Source organism: Octodon degus, unplaced genomic scaffold (genome assembly GCF_000260255.1).
Source record: "Octodon degus isolate 3935 unplaced genomic scaffold, OctDeg1.0 scaffold00353, whole genome shotgun sequence".
NCBI lineage: Eukaryota > Metazoa > Chordata > Mammalia > Rodentia > Octodontidae > Octodon > Octodon degus.
In genome coordinates, this window is record NW_004524929.1 from 687,831 (window position 1) to 712,981 (window position 25,151).

General features: G+C 36.2%; 1 protein-coding gene across 1 annotated transcript in view; it reads left to right on the forward strand.

The window, feature by feature from the left end:
• Atrx (ATRX, chromatin remodeler) overlaps positions 1-25,151 on the forward strand; it is a 305,544-nt gene that overhangs the window by 100,061 nt on the left and 180,332 nt on the right. The window contains exons 7-10 of the mRNA XM_023708369.1: positions 1,434-1,543; positions 11,098-11,165; positions 11,703-14,767; positions 19,737-19,809. Coding sequence (XP_023564137.1) covers positions 1,434-1,543; positions 11,098-11,165; positions 11,703-14,767; positions 19,737-19,809 — 3,316 coding nt within the window. The remainder of the gene's footprint in view (positions 1-1,433; positions 1,544-11,097; positions 11,166-11,702; positions 14,768-19,736; positions 19,810-25,151) is intronic.

Sequence of the window (25,151 nt, forward strand, 5' to 3'; positions counted from 1 at the left end):
GTATTTGGATCCATGGTCCTCTGGACCTTAAAACTAACAAAAACACCAAATAGAAAACTAAATGATGACATATGTGGTGATTGATCTTTTATTTAGAGAGAGAAGGGCAGAAGTTGTTCTTTTTTGTTTGTTTTTTATAGTTGTCTTTTTTATTTGTGAATGCAGGCATTTTCATTGACCTCTTTTGAATCATAATCTTATTTGGATCAAGTTCTTGCTTGCACAGTAGGATCATCTCCCTTCCAAAAATAGAAAGGAAAGAAAAAAGATTTTGATTCATTGTTTTAGATGTGGGAATGGTTGTCTGTGTTTTTTCCTTTTTGAGATGGAGTCTCATTGTATTGCCCAAGGTGGCTTCAAACTTTTGGGCTCAGGTGGTCCTCCTGTCTCAGTCTCCCTGGTAGCTGAGACTATAGGTATGTGTCTGTGTTTCTAAAAAGATTTTTCCAGTTATTCATATGTTCATCTCAGAATGTGAGGCTCTGCTTTAGTAGCACTAAAAACAAGAATTAGGCAGAAGAGATTTCCTTTTTTTTGATTAAGTTATCTTCAACTCCTTTTCCTGCAGATATTACAGAATGGAGGTTTGTCTTTTTCCTCATTAATTCTGATGTATTGCTGATACATGTCCTCACAATGTCTTATTTGCAGAGTAGACATTATTGAAATGGAGGAATAGTGGAATAGACATAGAAAGAAGGCAGGTAAATGTTGGTTATGGATAATGTTAAAGTAAGTCTTAGGAAGCAAATTGGTAGTATCATTAGTATTATTAAATGATAAAGTTTTCATGTAACATTGATAGGATTTATGTAGATAATTCCAGCTAGTGAATGAAAACCTTCATGATATGTCTAATTTAAATATAAAATTCAAAAAGAATGTGTCATTTTCCCATTCCGTAGGATTTATTACTGATTTTTTTTGTTTTTTTGAGACAGGGTCTCACTATACAGTTCAGGCTGGCTTTGTGCTCACTTTGTAGCCCAGGCTTGTCTTGAACTTGTAACCATCCTCCTGCCTCAGCCTTCTGAGTCCTGAGATTACAGGCATGCGCCACCACACCCAGCTACTGAATTTTTAAACAATTCTTAAAATTTAACAGTTTTTAAACAAGCAATGGTTTAATGAAAAAAAGCTCTTCTTTATTTAGAATTTACTTCTTGAGTAGCTTTATGGTATGTCAGGTTATAAGAAATGGGGTTTATGTCTATGGAAAAACAGAAGTTAGGATTTGTAGCTCAGGGTTTCCAAGTTTGTTGCATTTTTTAAAGAAAGTTACTAAAATTAACCTTTTTAACTTGTGTCCAAAATGTCATTTTCTCAAGGATTATGAGGTATTTTATTTCTAATACAAAGGTTGCAAAATTCTAAGGTAAATATTCTTTTCCTTGTATGTAAATGTGTGCATAATGGTCACTCCTTTCTCCTAGAAGATGGGCTTCATGGAATTGTGAGCTGCACAGCTTGTGGACAGCAGGTCAATCATTTTCAAAAAGATTCCATTTATAGACACCCCTCACTGCAAGTCCTTATTTGTAAGGTATGTAATCTATTGACCTGTAAATGCTTACATTGTTCTGGGAAAAACAGATGTATAAAAGTCTTTAAAAATGCCCTTATAGCAATTAGGATCTGAGTTTGGAACTGGGCATCAAACTCAGGACCTCACGCTTGCCATGCAGGTGCTGTGCCTCTGAGCTATACCTCCAGCCCAGAATGTCTGTTTAGTGGAGATGAACTAAACTGATTCTTGAAATGTGAATAAAAATTAGTCTGATGAAATGAGATTGGTTTAGCATGTTCTAAGCAGAGGTAACGTCATAGTTAAAGTTAGAGGAGAGTTGAATGAGAGCCTGGTATGTTTCAAGGCATAAAAGTATAAATGAGCATGCATGCATGTGTTTTATAACCTTTCATCTTATGTACCCCACTTTTGTAAATCTCCTGTAGAGGAGGGGTATGACGTAATGGAATTTAAAATGCATTATGTATGTTGATATGTCTATGCCTATGTCTATATCTGTATGTATATGTATCTGTATATTTTTTCTTCTATTTGTGGTACTGGGAATTGAACTTGGGACCTTGTACTTGCTACTGAGCTGTCTCCCCAGCCCTGATTATAACTTTATTAGTCTGTACAATTTTTATTAGTACCTGGAAGTATATTTGAAATAATTATAGTATCTTGGTTATAGGTTCCCCAGCTCATGTTAGTGCTAAGATTAATTCTGTGTTAGTTTGTTTCCCAGTGAAAAAACTGCCTTTCTAATGTAGGGTTAGCCAGTATTTTCCTTGAAGTCCTACCTTGAGATCTTTTCTATCATGAATTTTTCATGGATTTTGACCTGCTTGGATATGCTAAACTTTATTTTATCCTCTAGCAATTTATTTACCTTTTTCCTTGAATTCCGTTTACTCAGTGGCCTGTCTTGGTAATGTTGTATATAGTGTCTTAAGTGAAAATAATTTTTTTTGAGGCAGGATCGTGCTGTGTTCAGCCTGACCTAGAACTCTTTTTTTTTTTTTTTTTTTTTTTTTTTTGCGGAACCGGGGATTGAACTCAGGCCCTTGTGCTTGCCAGGGAAGCACTTATTCTACTGAGCCATCTCCCCGGCCCCCTTGAACTCTTACTGTTCCCCTGCCTCAGCTTCTTGAACACTGGGACTGTAGGTGTCTGCCACTATTGCCTAGCTAGTTTAATTTGTGTTAAATTTATTACTGGGGCTTGCGAGATAGCTCAGCGGACTAAAGCATCTGCTTAGGCAAGTTTAGGCAAGTGCAGAGACTCTGTTCATCCAGGTGCCGCATGCTCCGCTAGCCCCACCCCTAGTGCGGGCTGAGCAGGGCAGAGTTCTGCAACGTGGCCTGTGTGGCATGTGAAACCTGGGCTTGAAGCCTAGTCCCTGTGCTTGCCTAAGTGGGCGCTTAAGTCTGCTGAGCTATTTCACTGGCCCTCCCAGCTAGTTTTAAATTTTGATATCCAAATCTCATATTTCTGGGTTTGTAGGTGCAACCTGCATTTTTCTCTTTTCTTATGTATACTTTTGCTTTTTTTCCAAGGTCTAGTCTGTTGAGATTATCCCATTTCAGTAATCAGTAGTTTCTATCTGTGGGCATGGAGTCTTTGAAGTCTCATTGCAAAGGAATTTGAAGTCTGCCAAATGTGAATTTGAAAAAGCCTGGTGTGGTGGGAACACCTGTATTCCCAGCACTCTGGGAGGCTGGGGCAGGAGGATTGCTGTGAGTTTCAGGCTAGCCTGGGCTATGAAGTGAGTTCAAGACTATCCTAAATAACATAGCTCAACTATGTTTCAAAAACAGCAAACCTTGGCCGGCCAAATAGCTCAGCAGATTAAAGTGCCTGCAAGCAGGCGCATGGGCTGGGGGTTCCATCCCAGGCCTGTTGTGCTGGCCCTGCCCCCAGGGCATGCTGAGATGGTGATTGAGACTGGGTGTGGTGGTGTGCACCTGTAATCCCAAATCTTTTTCTTTCTTTCTTTCTTTCTTTTTTTTTTTTTTTTGTATTGGGGATTGAACTCAGGATTTTGGGAAGCACTTATTCTATTGAGCTATCTCCCCAGCCCCTAATCCCAGCTTTTGAGAGGCTGAAAACAGACGGATCACTACAAATCCAATCTAGTAGTGAGACCCTGAACACCCTGTAGACCCTTCCCTAAAGTACAAAAAATAAAAATATGAAAAAAAACCCAAAATACCAAACCAAACCAAAACAAAACCCCCACAAAAACTAAAAACTTTTAGGTTTAAGTAACAGCTTTGCCTCTTACTAGTTGTATGACAGATTTATTTATATGTTTGTTAATGACCCTTAGCTTTTGACCTCATAATACCTCGTACTTTGTATGACAACTATTTTGAGATTTAAAAACTAAATGTACATTGGTTATCTCCACATATGGTTTCTGTTTATATGTGTATAGTGAACATTAAAAACATTAAGTTACAACAACATCTAATAGATTTTTTTCTGTATTTAGTTTTATTCTTTTTGTACTGGGGATTGAACCCATTGATACTCTACCATTGAGCTAGAGTATTAGTCCTTTTTTACCTTTTATTTTGAAGCAGGGTCTCCTAAGTTGCCCAGGCTAACCTTGAACTTGTGATATTCTTGCTTCAGCCTCCCAAGTAGCTGCTATTTTGGGCATGTACTACCATGCCTGGCATGTGTGCTACCATACCTCTATGTACTTTGATTGTAGGTGTTTGTTAACTAGTTATATGAGAAATTTGCTTCAATAAATCAAATCTTTTCATGCATACTTTTATTTATTTTTTAAATTTTTTTTTTTTATTTTAAGGAAGGGTCTGCAGGGTGTTCAGGGTCTCACTACTAGATCAGAGTCATAGTGATCCGCCTGTTTACGGCCTCCCAAGAGCTGGGATTACAGGTGTGCACCACCACACCCAATCTCAATCGCTGTCTCAGCATGCCCCTGTGGCAAGGCTGGCACAGCAGGCCCAGGGATCAAACCCCTGGCCTCTGCACCTGCTTGGCAGGTGCTTCAATCCGCTGAGCTATTTGGCCAGCCCTCATGCATACTTTTATATAAGGAATAGTGATGCCTTTTTAAATTAAGTGTATTGGTAAATTTTGGGTGTATATAGTCACATTCTCCATAGAAAATTGATATCTGTATATGATATAACTTAATTCTCTTTTCCCCCATTCCCTTACCCTCCCTTCAACTCCTTTCCTCCCCCCCCCTTTTTTTTGGTGGAACCGGGGATTGAACTCAGTCCCTTGCACTTGCCAGGCAAGCGCTTATTCTACTGAGCCATCTCCCCAGCCCCCTCCTTCCCTATTTATAAAAGCTTTGTTTCCATTTTTTCTGTTCCTCATTTTTTTTCATTTCTTTTCCATCTTTTCTTCCTTCCCACTCCCAATTTCCTCTTGCTGTTTGAAAATTTTCTTTGTAATTCACAGTATCTGCTACACATTTTGGTCCTTATTTATACATTTGGTTTCTCAAGGAAAACTATGTGGTATTTAACCATGCGTGTCCAATTTATTTGATTTAGGGTTACCTAGAAATATCTTGGGATTATTCTTTATGGCTAAGTAGTGCTCCATTATATAAATGAACCAGATCTTGTTTATACCTTCATCATTTGATGGTCATTTGGGCTGTTTCCAAGATTTTCTTTTTTGAGGTACCATCTTGCTATGTAGTTCAGGCTAGCTTTGAAATTACTATGTAGCCCAGGCTGGCCTCAGACTCAATGGATGTTTTCCTGCCTCAGCCTCTGAAGTGGTGTGATTATAGGCATGCGCCACCCTGTATGGCTGTTTCCAAGATTAGGCTATTATAAACTGCCACTATAAACATGAGTATGTATATATAATATTGTGGTGTAATGCTTTTAATTCCTTTGGGAAGATAACAAGAAGCAGAATAAGTGGGTCAAATGGGATCTCTACTATTAGTGCTTTTTTTTTTAATGTATTTGGTACAAGGTCTCACTACGCAGCTCAGACTCCTACTGATCCTCCTGTTTTCAGCCTTCTCAGCACTGGGATTACAGGTGTGTGCCACCACGCCTGGAATCAGTGGCTGGCTCAGTGCACCTGGGGGCTGGGCTGGTGTGGCATGTGGCGCCGGGGATCAAACCCCAGTCCTTGTGCTTGCCTAAGCAGGCTCTTTGTCTGCTGAGCTATTTTGGCCCTAGTTTTTTGAGGAATCTCAGCACGAATTTCCAAAGTGATTATACCATTCTACAGTCCCACCAACAGTGGAGAAGGGTTCTTTTTTTCCCACAGCCCTGCTAGCATTTGTTAGCGGTTGATTTCTTGATAATAATTTTTTCTGGAGTGAGATAGAATCTCAGCATTGTTTCAGTTTAAATATCTTGAATGACCCTTGACATTGAACAGTTTTTCATATATTCATTTGCTCTTTCATTTGGGAAGTGGCTACTCATTTCAGATGCCCAATTTTGGGTTGGTCTTTAAATTATGGGGATCTGATGTTTTTTGGAGTTCTTTATATGCTGTAGATAGTAGTCCTTTGAGCAACAGCTGGCAACTTATTTTTCTCACATTGTTGGTTGTCTCTTCATACTGTTGATGGTTTCTCTTGCTCTGCAAAAGCTTTTTAATTAGATGGGATCTCAGTTTTTGATTCTTTGTGGTAGTTCCTGTTTAATTTAGGCTTAGTTCATAAAGTCTTTGCCTACCCCAGTATCTTCAAAGTTTTACCTAGTCTATCTTCAGATTTATTATTTCTTTTTTCTTTTTTTCTTTTTTGGTGGAACTGGGGATTAAACTCAGGCCCTTGCGCTTGCCAGGCAAGCGCTTATTGTACTGAACTTATCTCCCCAGCCCCAGATTTATTATTTCTGTTTTAATATTTAGATCTTTGATTTGTTTTGATTTTAGTTTTGTGTATGGTAAAAGATATGGGCACATATTTTTTTTTCTATGCAGTTCAGGATGGCTGTGAACTCACTTTGTAGCCCAAGCTGGCCTTGACCTTCTGCCTCAGTCTCCTGAGTACTGGTATTACTGACATGTGGAGAGCCAGTTTTTCTAGTGCCTCCTTTTTTTTTTAGAACCAGGGCTTGAACTCAGGCCCTTGTGCTTGCCAGGAAGTGCTTATTCCACTGAGCCATCTTCCCGGCCCCTAGTGCCTCTTATTAAAGAGGCTATCTTTCTTCTAGTAAACATGTTTGGTCCCTTTGTCAACAATAAGGTGGCTGAGTAGGTCTGGAGTTGTTTTTGTATTTTCTAATCTTTTCCATTGACCCTTGAGTTTTTTTTTCCCCCAGTACCATGTCATTTTTATCAGTAGATTTGTAGTACAATTTCAAGCCTGGAATTGTGTTAAGCCTTGCCTTGGCCTTTGTTCCCCAGGATTGCCTTTGGTACTCTAGGTCTGTTTTGGTTCCAAATGAATTTTAGGATTATGCTGTTGGAATTATGATCAGGATTGCATTGAAATCTGTATAACAATTTTGAGAGTGTGGTCTTTTTTTTTTGCAGAGCCAGGGATTGAACTCAGGCCCTTGTGCTTGCCAAGGAAGTGCTTATTCCACTGAGCCATCTTCCTGGCCTGGTCATTTTCACTATATTGAGTCTACCTACCCAAGAACAAGGAATATCTTTGCATTTTCTGATATCCTTTTCAATCTCCTGTTTTAGAATACTGTAGTTTTCAAAGTAGAGTTCTTTTACTTCCTTCATTAGATTGATTCTAGGTATTTCATTTTTGTGGATGCTATTGTCAAATGTATTATTTCCCTTGTGTCTCATTCAGTGTGTTTGTTATTTGTGTACATAGGCTTATTAAGTTTTGAGTGTTGACTTGGTATCAAGCTCTGTGACTAAATTTGGTTATTAAATCTAGAAGTCTTTTGGTACAGTCTTAGGGGGCTTTATGTACAGTATCATGTCATCTACAAATAATTATTATTTTACTGCTTCCTTTCCTAGACTTATTCCTTCTTTGTTTTTTCTCTTTTCTAATTGCTCTGGCTAATGTATTCTGAAGTAGATTGACTAAGAGAGGTGACAGTGTACATTCCTGCCTTGCACCTGATTTGAGAATAAAAGCTTTCATCTTTGTTTATTTAGTGTGGTGTTGGCTACTGGTTTGTCATAGACGGCTTTTATCAGACTGATATAAAAACCATGTTTTCAGTTTTCTGTAGGGTTTTTTTCTAATCATGAATATGTGTTGGACTTTGTTCAGTGCTTTTTTGTATGTATTGAGGTGATAAGGTTTTTTCCTTGACTCTGTTAATATGGTACATTACATTCATTGATTTGTATATGTTAAATCATCCTTGCATCTCTGGGATGAATCCTACTTGGTCATGGTGTATAATCATTTGGTAATTTGCTGTATTCTGTTTGTCAGTTTCTTATTGAGAATTTCTTTGATCTAGGTTCATTAGGCAGATTGGCCTGTAGTTCTCTTTTTAGTTGGTTCCTTCTCTGGCGTTGGTATTAGGGTAATGCTTGCTTCCAGGGTTGATAATTGGGATTATCACTTCCCTTTCCAATTCCATTAAAGACTTGAGAATTAGATGTGTTATGTCTTCTCTAAATTTGTTGTAGAAGTCATCAGTGAATCCATCACGGTCTGGACTTTTTTGGTAGGGTTTTAGTTACATCTTCAGTTTCATTGACAGATACTGATTTATGTATAATTTTTATATCTTCCTTATTATTGTTGGTAATTCATATGTATCCAGAAATCTGTTCATTTCTTCTGAATTTTCTGTCTTATTAGAATACAGGTCCTTGAAGTAGGTATTGATGATCTTCTGGATTTCTACATGAGATCTGTTATAATTTTAACCTTTTCATTTTTTATTAGATGGATTTGAGTTTGCTTTTTTATGAGATTGACTGTCAATTTCAGTTTATCTTTCAAAGAGCCAACTCTTCAATCTGTTGATTCTTCATATTGTTTTCTTAGTCATTGCATTAATTTTTGCCCTGATCTTTATAATTCCCTTCCTTGTATGAGCTTTGGGCTTGACTTGCTCTTCCTTTTCTAGGAGATTAGGGCTCAACATTAAGCTATTTACTTAAACTCTGTTTTCTTTATATGGGAATTCATTGGTGTAAATTTCTCTGGTAGGACTATTTTTTTGTGTCTCATAAGTTCCTGTATGTCGTATTAGCAGCATTGTTTAATTGTACAAACTATGTAAGTTCTGCTTTAATTTTATCTGTTACTTATTGGTTGTCCTGGAGTAACGTGGATTGCCAATTGGTGCTCAACTTGTAACATCCAGCTGGACTGAACCAACGTGGTGCTGAGTGTGAGATGCCTACCTGAGGATTTTTGCCAGAAGCATCAGAGGCAGAACTGGAGATGCTAAGGTGTTGCTAGCTGGTGAAGCTGGTGGGAAGCTGTTAGGGAGCTGCTGCTTCTCTTCGACTGTTTTGCTGGTGACCTTGTTATGCTGGCTTCCTGATAGGAGTTTGGGACCTCACTGTGGCTGTGGTACTTTTTGGGGGTGCACTGGTTCTTACTTTGAGTGTTGCTTCCTGGCTGAAGTACAGATGCCTCACCCTGTTAGCACAGATGCTTCATCCTGCAGGCACAGACTTTCTAGTTTCTACCACTGACCTTGGGGCCTTCCAAGGAAACAGGCCTGCTTGAGACATTGTCATGGGCTATAGGCCTCCAGTTGGACTTGTGGGAGACATTGTCATGGGCTCTAGGGCTTCAGCTAGACTCATAGAAGGTCATTACTGTGGGACCAGGCCCTTAGTTGTATACCTTGGTCTTTAGTGTGTGGACAGATTTTTTGTACTCTCTTGCTTACATATGATTTTTTGAATGTCTATTTTAAGTAATCTTATAAAATGTGTCCTATATTGTTTCCCTTGCAAAACCCCAAACTACAGCAGGTAGGTGTTATTTAATTTCCATATGTTTATGAAGTTCTTATGGTTTCTTTCTTTTGCCATTGATTTTGTTTCATTGTACTGTGGTTAGATAATATGCATAGGATAATTTCAGTTCCTTTGCTACTTAACCATGTTCTGTGAGCTAGTATGTGGTCTAATTTGGAGACTGTCCCATGTGTGTTTGAGAAGAATGTGTATCCTGATGTTGTGTGATCTCTATAGAGATCTACTAAGTCCATTTATTCAAAAATTTGGTTCAATACTAATATTTCATTGTTAATTTTTTGTCTAGTTTATCTCTTATTTGTGACAGTGGGGTATTGAGGTACCCCTTTACAATAGTATTAGTGCTTTTTTAATCATTCATGTCCATTCATATTTGTTTTATATAGTTTGATGAACTGGTATCTGGTACATATGTATTTATGATTGTTATCTCTTCTTGGATTGTTTTCTTTATAAGGATGTAGTGTTTCTTTCTCTTTTTGTTTTGTCCTGGGAATTGAACTCATGACTTTGTGCTGCCAGGCAGGTACTATGCTGATGAGGTACATCACCGTCCAGCTGCTTTGTCTATTGATCAGGTTTGGCTTGAAATCCATTGTGTGTGCAAATAGAATAGGTACTCGTTTTTTTCCAGATTCCTGTCACATCACATGGTGTATTGTTTTGCATCCTTTGACTTTCAGTCTATGTATATTTTTGAATTAATTGTTTCTTATGTACAATATATTGTTGGATCTTGATTTTTTTGGGGGGGGTACTGGGAATGAAACTCATGACTTTATTCTTGCTTGGTAGGTACTGTGCCACTGACCTATCTCCCTGGCCCATGGTTCTTGATTCTTAATCCATGCTGCCTGATTGTTTCTTTTGATTCATAAATTGAGACCATTAACATTGATGATTATAACTTATGTATTGACTTAATCTCTGTTATGTTATTTTTCTCTTATTGGCTCCCTTTTTCCCCTTCTGTTTCCTTTTCCTGTTTGTTTTCTGTGTGGATTCAATCTGTTAGATTTCATGGAGTTGTAATCTTTGTTACTTCTTTCTACAATGTTCTTGAGAACATTTTGGAGTGCTGGTTTGGTGTTCATGAGTTTTGTCAAATGTTCTTTGTCATGGCAGTGTCTTATCTTTCCATCAGTTTTGAAACATAGTTTAGCAGGGCACATCAATCTGGTTTGGATGTTAATTTACTTTTAGGGCTTGAAGTACTTTACCTTAATGTCTCCTTGACTTGAGGGCTTGTGTTGAGAAGTCTGCTGTGATTCTGATGGACTTCCCTTTAAAGATGATTTGTTTCTTTTCCCTAACAGCTGTAATTGGGATAGTGATGCTTGATGATACGGAAAATGTATTTTAGGAATTAGTATTGTCAGATAGTACTACATCTAAAAAGTACTAATATTGGGTAGTAGAATATTTTTGATTTATTTAAAGCATACACATTCCTTTTACTTCTTAACTTTCTTTTTTGAGTCAGGGTGTTGCTATGTTTTTTGTTCAGGCTGGCCCTGACCTTCACTATGTAGCCCAGTCTAGCCTTGAACATGTGATAATCTGTGCCTCAACCTCCCAAGTGTTTGGGTATATGCATGCTCTACCCCACCTGACTTGCTTTTACTTCTTAAATACTTTTTTTGTCCTTTATGAGTGCTATGAAATTTGAATTAAATTTCTCCTTTTTCTTTCCATAGAATTGCTTTAAGTATTACATGAGTGATGATATTAGCCGCGACTCAGATGGAATGGATGAACAATGTAGGTAGGTAATAAGTCAAGGTCACTGACATTCATTATCTACTTTTTTTTTTTTTTTTTTTTGGCAGAACCGGGGATTGAACTCAGGCCCTTGCACTTGCCAGGCAAGCTCTTATTCTACTGAGCTATCTCTCCGGCCCTCATTATCTACTTTTCATGGGAGGGTTCCCCCCATTTTTTTAGACAAGTATCACTGTGTATTTCAGCCTGGCCTTGAACTCATAGTCATCCTCCTTGCTAAGCCTTCCCAGTGCTGGGATTATAGATAAGAGTTACCACATCCATCTTTATGGGAGTCCTTATAGTCTTTTATTAGATTCATCTTTTGTAATATCTTTATTGATTTTTTTTGGTGGACATTTGTTAATTTTTAGAAAACTTTAAGTTTCTGTCAAGTTTTATATTTCTTGTAAAGAGTAACTATATGCCCTAAGTTTATACTAAAGTGGCTGGCAAAACAGAAACTGGAATTGCTTTAATAGTGTTAAGATTAAAATCAGTTTCATTGGGAATAATATTTTAAATCTTTAAAATATTTCAGATGGTGTGCAGAAGGTGGGAACTTGATTTGTTGCGACTTTTGCCATAATGCCTTTTGTAAGAAATGCATTCTGCGCAACCTTGGTCGAAAGGAGCTATCTACAATAATGGATGAAAACAACCAATGGTATTGCTACATTTGTCACCCAGAACCTTTATTGGACTTGGTCACTGCTTGTAACAGCGTGTTTGAAAATTTAGAACAATTGTTGCAACAAAATAAGAAGAAAATAAAAGTTGACAGTGAAAAGAGTAGTGGTAAAGTATGTGACCATACACCCAGATTTTCCCCAAAGAAGAATAGTTCAAATTGTAATGGAGAAGAAAAGAAAATTGATGATTCATGTTCTGGTTCTGTAACCTATTCTTATTCAGCACTAATTGTGCCCAAAGAGATGATTAAGAAGACAAAAAAACTGATTGAAACCACAGCCAACATGAACTCCAGTTATGTTAAATTTTTGAAGCAGGCAACAGATAATTTAGAAAGCAGTTCTTCTCTGAAGTTACGTCAACTTAAAGCTTTTAAATCTGTACTGGCTGATATTAAGAAGGCTCATCTTGCATTGGAAGAAGATTTGAATTCTGAGATTCAAGCGTTGGATGTTGTAAACAAAGAGAAAAATACCAAAGAGCATAAAGGTGTAGATTTTAAGTCTGAAATAAAAGTACGGAAAGGGGAAAAACCTTGTTCTTTGGAAAGGAAGGATATTTCAAAGTCAGAAGCTAAGTTATCAAGGAAACAGTTAGAGAGTGAGCACATGGATCAGAATGTCTCAACAGAGGAACAAAGAGCAAATAAAAGTACTAGTGGTGAACTGAAGAAATCTGATAGGAAAGAGGAACCTCAGTATGAACCTACTAACACTTCTGAAGACTTAGACATGGATATTGTCTCTGTTCCTTCATCAGTTCCAGAAGATATTTTTGAGAATCTTGAGACTGCTATGGAAGTTCAGTGTTCTGCTGATTGTCAGGGGGATAGTAATAGTACAACTGAGCAAGAACTTGAGAATTCATCTATGAAATTAAGTACTCCTTCAAAAGACAACAGAGGAGGTATTAAGTCAAAAACTACAGCTAAAGTGACAAGAGAATTGTATGTCAAACTTACTCCTGTTTCCCTTTCTCACTCCCCAGTTAAAGGTGCTGATTGTCAAGACGTTCCACAAGATAAAGTTGGCTCTAAAAGTTCTGTTCTACACACCAAGTCAGAGAAATGTGAACTTGGAGAGGAAAACAGTGATAATGAACATTTGGTTGATAATGAAGTTCCATTACCTTTAGAAGAATCTGATCTTCGAAGATCACCTCGTGTAAAGACTACACCATTGAGGCGACAGACAGAAACTAAAACTGCAGTGTCTAATTCAGATGAGGAAAGTAATGAAACAGTTAAGGAAAAACAAAAACTACCAGTTCCATTGAGAAAAAATGATAAACGAAATTCTTCTGACTGTGCTATAGATAACCCTAAACCTAATAAATTGCCTAAATCTAAGCAGTCAGAAATTGTAGATCAAAATTCAGATTCTGATGAGATGTTAGCAATCCTCAAAGAGGTAAGCAGGCTGAATCACAGTTCTTCTTCAGATACTGATATTAATGAAACTCATAAAAATCATGAGACATTATGTGATCTAAAGAGTCAGCCAGGAAAGGACGATAAAGGAAAAAGAAAACGAAAAAGTTCTACTTCTGGCTCAGATTTTGATATTAAAAAAGGCAGGTCAGCTAAAAGTTCTATAATTTCCAAAAAGAAACGCCAAAACCAGTCTGAATCTTCTAATTATGACTCAGAATTAGAAAAAGAGATAAAAAACATGAGTAAAATAGGGGCTACCAGACCAACCAAAAAAAGACTTCTTAATAAAAAAGAATATGATTCTTCTGAAGATGAAAAACATAGTAAAAAAGAAATAGATAATCAAGAGCAGAAAAGTTTGAAGACTGTGCAGGAAGGATCATCTGATGATGCTGAAAGGAAACTAGAGAGTGAAAGTTTCTCTTTGGTAGATAAAGACAAGACCATTATGGAATTACGAGATCAATTTTCTAAGAAGCACCAGCCAACTATTTCCCCTGATGGTGCTGATAAGTCTTCTGGAAGAGAGGAAGGTTTAAATTTTCCAGAAGATAAAAAAGTTGCTGACACTAAAGAAAAGAGTAAGTATCTGAAAACTAAATCATGTAAAAAATTACATAGTGGTTTATTTGATGTCCCTGAGAAATTTTCAAAGAAAGAGCAGAGTGATGAGTCTTCTGAAGATGATAAAAAAAAGAACAAAAAAGAATCTGATGAAAAAGAAAAGAAAACCATAGACTTGAAAAGAGTGATTAAAATAGAAGAGCAGTATGAATCATCATCAGATGGCACTGAGAAATTACCTAAGGGAGAAGAAATTTGTTCTTTTCCTGAAGGTATAAAACAGAGTAAGAATGATTCAACTGATGGGGAAAAGAGAGGTAAAAAGCTAAAAGATAAAATGCCTAAAAAGAAAGAGGAATTATGTGATAATATTGGGAAGTTGCCAGGGAAAGTAGACAGTTGTGACTCTTCAGAAGATAAAAAGAGTAAGAATAGAACATCTAGTAGAGAGAAGAAAAGGAGCAGCTTCTCTGAAAAAAGTTCAAGGAAAAGGCAGGATTTCTCATCATCTGATACTGAGAAATATTCCGTGAAAGATGGTTGTAACTCTGCTGATAGGAGACTGAAAAGAATAGAATTGAGGGAAAGAAGAAGTTTAAATTCAAAAAGAAATGCCAAGGACATTCAGAGTGGGTCATCATCATCTGATGCTGAGGAAAGTTCTGAAGATAATAAAAAGCAGAAGAAACAAAGAAGTTCAGCTAAAAAGAAGTCAGTCATTGTCAAGGAGAAAAAGAGAAATTCTTTAAGAACAAACACTAAAAGGAAACAAGTGGACATTACTTCTTCTTCTTCTTCTGATATAGGAGATGATGATCAGCATTCTATAGGCGAGGGGAGCAGTGATGAACAGAAAATTAAGCCTGTGACTGAAAATTTAGTGCTGTCTTCACACAGTGGATTTTGCCAGTCTTCAGGTATGCAAGAATAAATAAAAGCAATTGGTAATTTCTGCTTTCGAAACCATTCTGAGTAACTATTAATTTTCCTTGAAGTCAATGAAATTCAGAATTACTGTGTAGGAAAGGTTCATTGAAAAATTCTGTAGAGATTTACTATAAAGGCTTTCTCCATTATTTTTATTCCATCTTTGGAAAACATTTCAAACATTAACGTTATGCTAGGCAAATCAAATTTGTTGGGTATTTACTAATTTTCTTATTCTTTAATGGTTTTCTCTGGAATAATAAACAGTTTATTAGGGACAATTAGATTTAAAGACAGACATGGTGGCACACGCCTGTAATCCTAGCACTTGGGAGGCTGAGGCAGGAGGATTGCTGTGAGTTTGGGTTCAGCCCGAAGCACATAGTAAAATCCTGTTTCAAAAAGACCAAAAACAAGATAAAAGAAAACTGGACTGATACAGATAATTCAATAGGTATACATTGTGTGAGATTTTCTTTAGATATTTCTTGGGATTGAGATGTTACTCCATTTAAAAGAAGATACAGGTGCCAGGGAGATGGCCCAGTAGAATAAGTGCTTGCCTGGCAAGCACAAGGGTCTGAGTTCAATCCCCGGTTCCACCAAAAAAAAAAAAAAAAAAAGAAGAAGAAGAAGATACATTTGCTGGCAAATTTCTTCCCTTTCAATCAGATTTTATTGTTACATTTTACTTTATTTTTTAAATTAGATTTTATTGCTACATTTTAGATATACATAATGATCACATTCATCATAGAGAATTTGTACCTGTACATGATATAACTTGATTCTATTTTTTTTCCTATTTCCCTCACCCCTTCTTCCCCTCCCTATTTTTGCTGGGAAATTTAACCCAACAAAACTGCTTTGGCCTGGTATGGTGGTGCACACTTAGAATTCCAGCACTCAAGAGGCTGAGGCAAGAGGCAAAGCCAGCCTGCACTACATAGTGAGACCCCGTCTCAAAGCAACAGCAAAAAATCCTGGGCTATGTCAATGACAGCACTTAAAGCAGAGTAGAATATAAGAAGGCTAGAAAATGAACTCTATAAAAAGTACTGTTTTTTCAAAGATATCTTTAGGTGTGAGTCAATAATAAATGGTATTCCTTAAGAATTTACTTGCATGTTTGTAACATGTAGAATTCATATATTTCTATTTAATGTATTTAATATAGGGGCTATAGGGTTTCACTACATAGATTGGACGCATAGTGATCCTCCTGTTTTCAGCCTCCTGAGTGCTGGGATTCAGGCACACGCCACCATGCCCAGTCTCAATCGCTATCTCAGTGTGCCCCGGGGGTGGGGCCAGCATGGCTTGTGGTGCCTGGGTTCAAATCCAGGCCCCTGTGGTCCCCCTAAGCAGGTGCTTTAGTCTGCTGAGCTATCTGGCTGGCCCTCATGTATTTCTTAATATATCTGATTTAATATTCTGTGACAATTTTATGAGATTTTACAAAGTCCCTACCCTTGTATGAGCATAGAGGATTCCAAGATTTTTTTTATCATTATTTAGTTATTATATTATAAGTACAGCATTTTCTTAGAGACTAGGGCTTAAAATGATATGAACAGCCAATTCCACCTTTTTTTTTGTGGTCCCAGGGGATTGAACTCAGGACCTTGTACTTGCCAAGCAGGCGTTTATGCCACTGAGCTATCTTCCTGGTCCTGAATAACCAAGATGAATAGTTTAATACAAGACAAAGATCAACAAATTATTACTTTTAAATAGACTAGAAGAGCTAAGTGAGATGGTGTGTCCTCCTATAATCACAGCTAATTAGGATGCTGAGGCAAGAAGCACTTGAACCAAGGAGTTCAAGGACAGTCTGGGTAATATAGCCAGACCTTGGCTCATGAAAACAAAAACAAAGATAAAACAGTAACAACAAAGAAGCACAGTGGAAGAGAGACATAAACAATACACTGGGACTATAAACATATTAGAAGAACTCCGGGGGGCCATGTGATAAGTGACAAGTTATTTAAATATTTGAGGGAAAAGTTAAGTTAGGATTTGAACTTCTAAAAAAGGATAGGTCATATTTTGAAAGTTGGTGTAGAAACGGAATGACAATACTACTAGTAATATTCTGTTTGACCATTGGTCTGTTGAAGATACTTTGCCAGGATGCTATGAGATTTGTTTTTGCCTTTTTGAATTTATCTTGTTTTTATTCTTAATCTGTAGGTGTCTCTGTTGTTGTTTTTTTTCTTTTTTCTTATGGCCTTGGGGCTCAAACCTGAGTCTTCATGTGTACTGTATGTGTACTTAACCACTGAGCTATGTTCCCATCCACTTGTGTAGTTTTTTGGTGGTTGGTTGTTTTTTGAGATAAAGTCTTGCTATTCAGTTTAGACTGGCCTTGAACTCATTATATAGCCCAGGCTGGCCTTCCACTTGGGGCATTTCCCTTGCTTCAGCTTCACCAGGGGAGGGATTACAGCTATGTGCCACCATGCCCAGGTTTGTAGATGTTTTTCTCCATTTTCCCCCACCATGTTTTTATTCTGGCATTGGCAGTTGAACCTAGGCTCTACAGAAGTACACCCACAGCCCTTTAATTATTGTTATTTTCTAAAAGTTTTACTACATTGCCAGATTGCAGAGGCTGGCCTTGTACTTTTGATTGTTCTGCCTCGGCCTCTGAAGTAGCTGGCATTGCAAGCATGTAACAACTACTCCTGGCTTCCTATCATTTCATTATGAAAAAATTAAAATATATAGAAATGTTTTTACAATTAACATTGTCTTATATTTGTTTGATCAAATGTCTTTATGTCTTGTCTTTCAGTGTACCTGTTCTATGTGCCTTATTGAAGCTTTTTTTTTTGAAATAATTATACAACCACAGGAATTTACAAGGAAAAAGTATAGGAAATCTCAGACGTCCCTTCAGTTAGTGTCCCCCTAAAAATATATGAGAGTAAAACAATTACTATGGAAAAAGATACATGCCTAATTTAATCCCCCTAAAAATACTCCTCCTTACCTCAAACATACTTAACTGATCATTCTTTCTGAAGCAGTGTTGAAAGTCTTCTGTGAGTTTCTTTATGAAGCATGAGCCAATGAGTGCTGCTGAGTGCCATCTGATTCAAAGGCAGCCTTTTGAATACGTTATGGTGTGTCCTCATCTACCTTGTTTGCCATATCTGGCACTATGCAGCTTCTGGCTTTTTGTCAAAGTCAAAATGACCAGGAGAGGTAGAGGTTTTTAATTGGTTCAGGACACAGAGGCAGTAACCACTGTATAGACACTGTTGAAAGACTTTCAGAACTGCTCTGAAGCGTGGTAAGAATGGTGGGATATGCATATCTCAGGGGGAGTCGGGTAATATTTTGATGGGGATCAATGGCAATGAGTTTTTTTGTTATAATAAATTCAAGAAAATGAAACACTTCATCACATTTTTCAGTCGTTTATAGTGTATTGTCAAAAGTGGGAAACTGAAGAAGGTTCATATTTTAGTCGTTTTTATGTATTTTTACTATGTGTATGTGTTTATGAGAGAGTAGTTGTGTGTGACTGTATCACATGTTCAGCTTTGTATAGTCACCACTGCAACAAAGGTACCAAATTGTCCCATTATCACAAGATTCCTCTACCCCTTTACTAATTACTGGCACATAAAAATCTTTCTCAATAATTTTGTTATTTTGAGGTATAATTACGACAAATGTACTGATGAGGTGGGCTTTTTTTTTTTTTAGCACAATACCCTTGAAGGTTTTTTTTTTTTTTTTTTGCTCCGAATGCCTTCAGGGCAGGTTTGGCTGGCTTGAGTTGTGGGGATTGAACCACAGCCACCTGAGCCTGACAGCTTTGTGGAAGCAGCCGCTTAAAGAACTGAGCTAGGGCCAGGCCCCCACCCTTGAAGGTTTTGATGGATTTCAGAGTATAAGTGGCAAATCTTAATACATGTCTCCTAATTACTTTAACATGCATGGAGTACAGTTCAATGTTTCAATTTTTTTCGAGTTGAAATTTACATATAATGAAATGTATAAATCTTAATTTCTTTCAATTTTTAAAGGATAGATTCTTAAAAAACAAAACTAGCATAATTAAATGCAGTGGTACCTTGGTTGATATACTTAATTCTTTCTGTGATTCTGGTTGCAGACTAAACTGAATGAGAATTAAATCAAATTCTGTGGTTAGATTTAATGTTGACCTCTTTGAGAAATTTCATTTGGTTCTTACTCAATTTGGTTTGTAGCTAGAATTGTGGAAATAATTAAGTTCATGAACTGAGAAACCACTATACTGTATATCTTTGAGTAATTGAAGTCATTGATACTATATAATTTCAAAATGTTTTTTAAATTTAGTAATACCAAAATATGAAAGCAGTTTTGTTATTCTTCAGTGATGGGTCAATTAGACATATATTAACCTGGAACTTTATTTTATTTTTTTTTTAAATATTTATTTATTTTTATTTATTACATTTATTTATTGTGTGTGTGTGTGTGGCCAGCTCAGCCCACCAGGGGGCGGGTCTGGCTGGCATGTGGTGCTGGGGATCGAACCGTGTTCCCTGTGCTTTGCCAAGCTTGTTTCAAGTAGGTGCTTTAGACCACTGAGCCATCTCTCCAGCCCCTGGAACTTTAAATGTACCAGTAGAAAAGGTTATTTCAATAAGAACCTTATGGTAATAATCACAATAGATTACTATAGAATTTTTACAGAGAAGGGTGGGCTTCATAATTTGTGTGCTCTGGGAAGGAATTTTGAAATGTGTAAGATCTGTTTTATTATTTTACTTTTGATGCTTCATAAATTTCCTATTGTACTTTCTGTACATATCCTTTTTGTTCATGATTTGGATTTTAGAGTAGTAGTTGGAATCTGTAAATTTCCTTGAAAGGTTTTTTTCAGTTTTCTTTTATATAGTTTCACTTACAGATAATTTAAAGCTAATTTTAAGTACACTTTTTTCTCCCAAGGAGATGAAGCTATATCTAAATCAGTGCCTGTCACCATGGATGATGATGATGAAGACAATGATCCTGAGAATAGGTATGATTCCATCTGTAAGGACATTAAAAAGATTATAACACACCCTAGGCACGGGCGCTTACAGCAGCAACGGAACAGCAAGCAGGTTGTAAAAACCAGGAGTGCCTGCCGTAGAAAGACTCACAGTCTTCCTGCAAGTTTGAAAGAAGGGCCACAAAGTGGGCTAAAACGCAGAAACCTTAAGAGAAAGTAAATACTAACACACCTAGCATAGGGTGTGTTATAAATTCAGAACTGTAAATTTTATGCTTTGCTGTAAACTGTGAACATTTTTGGAGATGCTTTTAATTTTGACAGGCTATTTTTTATGAAAGTGAATCATATCAATAAATTGGTGACAACACAAATCTCTCTGTCCATATTTGATTATCGTGTTTAATTGCCATCCCATGTGGTGGTTCTATTTATTCAGACCTATTGAAAAGGAAAGGGGAAAGAGATTACTCAGAGATATGGTAGACTGATTTTATCCATTTTCAAATAAAGTGGGTATAGTATGTTAGCAGTAACTTTAATTTGACCTAATAGGTTTAACTATAGACCTGTATAGGTTTAATTAACTGAGAGATGGCTGAGAGATGGAAAAAAGATTTACCCTTGTTATAGCAGTGAACAGTAAACAAAGATTAATTAAAGAAAATAATCATTGTGTTTCACATATCTTATGAGCCTTTCTGGAGCTATAGGATACTCTTACTCATCTTTAGCAGGTAGAGTAGTGTAAGTAAATAGAATTGGAATAATGGGATAGAGATATCTGACCTCTAATTCTAATGTTTCTGATAACTATGATTTTGGGCAAGTGACTTCTTTCACTGAAGTTTTCTGCCTCTAATATGAAAAGGTTGGATGGAATTTTTTTCTGATTAATTCTAGCACCAAAAGTCTTTATGGTTTTATTAAATAAGAACAGTATAATAACCATCCAGTTCTTTATAATATTGTTCCAGTATTAAGAAAAAATGGAAATATGCATGTAATTTTTCTGTCATAGTTTTGTAAGAAATTAACTGAGTAGTAAACACTGTGGGGTTAGCTGTTATACTTTAGATCTGTTTTATGTCTTGTTCATTCTGATAGGTTTTTGTTTCAAAGATCAGCATGCTGTTAATAAACGTTTGATTACGGTGAATGAACAGATTTTTTGTGTACTTTTAAATTAGAGGTTAGTCATAGATTGTTCTTTTTCTTCTTCTTTAAATGAAAACTATGTATTTAGTTATTGTATGGGATAGGGGTTGAGTCCTGAATGGAATAATAAAGGCATGAAACTTATCTGACATTTAATAGTACACCATCATAGCCAGATTATGAAAATACTCAGAGCTTTATCCTCTTTTAAAATGTTTTCCTTTTCATTTATAGATGGTAGTATTTGTTTTCTTATGCCATGAAGCCTGAAATGTTACTGACAGGCTAATCATGTTTAAAATAGTCTATCTTAATTTAAATGTGAATGATGAACTTTTCTTTTATCTTTAGTTGTCAAATATGTTAAAAGTATCATCATTTTTTGTGTTAAGAGTTTGTGAAAATATAAGTTAGATTTATCTTTTAAATTGCCTGATCATGCTGGGCATGGTAGTGCATGTCTATATAATAACAGCACTTAGGGACCTAGAGGCAGAAGGATTGTCAAGAGTTCAAGGCCACCCTGGGCTCCATGCTATATAGTATGTTGAAGGCCAGCCTGAACAACATCTGTCTTTGTGTAACTCAGTTCAGTGCATTTTATAAAATATATAAGTAGTCTGAAGATAAAGTTCCCCAACACGTTGCCTGCCTGGCAAGTGCAGAGTCCTAAATTCGATTCCTGGTTTTACAAAAAAACCCTATACCAAAGAAGCGCCTAATATACGTGGCTTATCTAGTCATGAGAAGAGGATACAGATACTTCCTTGTACTATTTTAGTATGGATATGCACTAAACAACTTTAAAAACTTGCAGATCATGATTGTCTTGGGAATATTTTTCCATTTTCATTTTTTTTTGTTCGAGTGAAATGCCCCCTCCCCACTTCCCCTTTTTTTTGAGACAGGTTCTCACTATGTAGTTCAAACTGGCCTTGAGCTCACTTATGTAGCTCAGGCTGGCCTTGAACTCACCAGCTCCTTGTGCCTCAGTCTCCTGACTGCTGGGATTATAGGTGTGCGCCACCACACCTGGCCCTGAGTGAGATGTATTTTAGTAGATAGCATATTGTAATTGTGTGTAAATTTGTACACAATTGTGTAATTGTGTATAAATTGTGTGTAAATTTCATATGCATTCATATGCTTTGCCTTCAGTATTGGTATTTATGGAGAGGTAACTAGTGTATTGCAAATGCTTAACTACTTGAATGCAATAAATTTGTTTAAAACTTTTTTCTTGTTCAAGCATTTAATTTTAATTTCAATGCATCTTTCATAAGAACTCAAAAATTTGTTAGAATCAAGGAACATGGGCTACTTCGTAGTTAAAGAAGTTTGAACATTCGTGAAATTGAAGAAGTATATGCTTTGAATTCCCAAATCATGTATACATATATGTATATATATAATTATTTGAAAGTTTTACAATAGATTCACTTTTTCTTTAATGGCTGTGATATCTTTTGAGATCGTTTAAAAAACTCAGTCCTAAAAAATAAAAGAGAAAGAAAAAAAAACCTTAGTTCTATCTTGGATATTTTCGTAAATTAAGTTTCTGTTATTTTAATATGCTATTGATATAGCATCATTTATATTGGAACGTAAATGTATACTACTGTGATATATAATCGTCTGACCTGTGAACTAATTTGTTTAATCACATATATTTCATGAACAGTGGCAAACTACATTCTGTCTTTGCTGGTTGAGCATTTTAGAAGAAAATAAATAATAACCTTTTATTTTGAAATTCAATAATTTCAGATTTTTCTACCTTGGACTTTATGTACTTTTTGATAGGCAGAATAATAATACCAAACAACTTGTCAGGTTTTAAAAATTGTATATATATTTGAATCAGTTATGTGAATGTGCTATTGCTGTCATGTTTTGACTTTTTGAACATGTGTTAGGCTTTAAATTGTTTCTATGTAAGACATTCATTGATATGGGTTGAATATCCCTTATATGAAATGCTTGGGATCAGAAGTGTTTCTTCGTATATTTACCTGTACTTTACCATTTGAGCATTAATAATTGCAAAATCTGAAGGATTTTGGAGAACATCAGATTTTGGATTTTTAGATGAGAAATGCTCAGGTGATACATTATGTATGATTCCTTTGTTTTCACTATAATTGGGGATATCTTCACCAAATCTTTTCTTGAAATAGTATACATTTTAGTTACTGTACTGTGAATGAGCCTCAGTAGAAGGATGGTAATGTGTTCAAGTGTAATAGCATTAGTATTTAGAAACACTATTTTTAGAGTAGCCTTCATTTGTATATTGCAGAATATGAAAAAAATCTTTAAAATTGTGCTTTTGAGACAAAAAGGATACAAGATTTTTTCTGTGTAATTTCCTTCTGTCTTAATTTGGACAAAAAGCTGATACTTTTATATGATATCTTCCTTTCCTGTCAGTACCCAAAAGAATGCTTTCTGGGTTCTAGTAGTATTCCATAGGGTTTTTTTTTTCCCTTTTTGTCGTAATTTCCTTTTGGGGTAGGCAAATCTTTTTTTTTTTTTTCCTTTAGTAGAAACAATCCGGTATAATTGAGATTGGTCAAAGAAATTACTTTTTTCTGTTTTTTTTCTTTTATAAAAAATAATTTCTTTATTAAATTTACAGATGATTTTATTTTTTAAATGTACTTAGCACAAGGTCTATAGGGTCTCACTATACAGTTCAAACTCGTAGTGATTCTCCTGTTTTGTTTTTTTTTAAATATAGAACAACCTGTTTTATTGGGAATTTTTAAAATTTAACAGGAAAAGTAAAAAAAAAAGAAAGAAAGAAACTTGTAACTGGGAATTCAATACACTTTCTAAAAACAGTTTCCCAAGAAAAGTTCCATTTTACAGGGCCCTGCTATCTAGCCCAGGTTGGCCTGAACTCACAGCAATCTTCCTGCCTTAGGCTCCCCAATTGTTGGGATTACCGACTGTGCCATCATACTTGGCAGTGATATGTGGTATCCCTGGATGGATGCCATTACCTATTATTGATAGGTGTGCTTAAATGTGGTGGGACTAGGACATAACCTTTTGGTAATAGCTTTGCCTTTCAAACAGAAAATACATTTTTATTTTTTCCTCTGCTGGCTTGGTGTTGAAATTCTGTTGATGGATGGCTTTATACTGTTAAGCCAACATATGTTGGAAACAGACTAATCATTCCTGGCAGTTGTTCATATTAATGAAGATACTGTATTTAATGATTACCTGATTTCAACAAAATTAATGCTATGAGTATATCCTATGTCTTTTTTTATGTCTTTTTTAATCATGACTTTCTCTTGTTTTCCATTTTAAACTTATCCAAATGTCCATCTCCTGCATGTTTTTTTTCCTGTATTCTGTAAAATTTGTAAAATGTGGGATGATTTTTGTATGATTTTTTTTTTGATGGTTGTACTCTGGTTAGTGAAATTGTTTTGATTCTCTTTTATTGTACTTGACAATCAGTGGCACTTTAAGGATTTAGCTTGTTTTTTTCTGTTTGATTGAGGATTTCAGTATGTACCAGTTTTAAGGTAAATGTTTTTCAATTAAATGTCAAAGTAGGGCAGGTAAGTATTAGAAGTGATTCAACCATAACACAGGTATCTTGTCAATAGTTATCATCTATTTGTAGATGACTAACTTGGTTGCATTTGGTAGTAGCTCTCTGTCTTATTTTACACTTCCCAGGAAGAAGAGAAATATGGTTAGTAGTGGTGATCTTTCTTTTTGTTTAAGACTTAGATGTATACAATAAACTTTACTTCCTGTATTCTTTGGTGACATTGAGCTTTCCAGAAAATGAGAAATAGCCCTACTGCCAAAAGTTGGGATTTTAGTGTTAGCAAATGTAAACAATTTTTCTGGCTTATGAGTTAGAGTAAATTATGTTTTCACATTTCAAATAAAACATAGTGAACTGGGGCTGGGGCTCAGTGGTAGAGCACTTGGTAGCATGCATGAGACCCTGAGTTCAATACCCAGTACAGCCCATCCTCCAAAAAAAAAAATCTCCTAGGTGGTGGTGGTGGTGGTGGTGGTGGTGGTGGTGGTGGTGGTGGTCGTCGTCGTCGTCGTCGTCGTCGTCGTCGTCGTCGTCGTCGTCGTCGTCGTCTTCTTCTTCTTCTTCTTCTTCTTCTTCTTCTTCTTCTTCTTCTTCTTCTTCTTCTTCTTCCTCCTCCTCCTCCTCCTCCTCCTCCTCC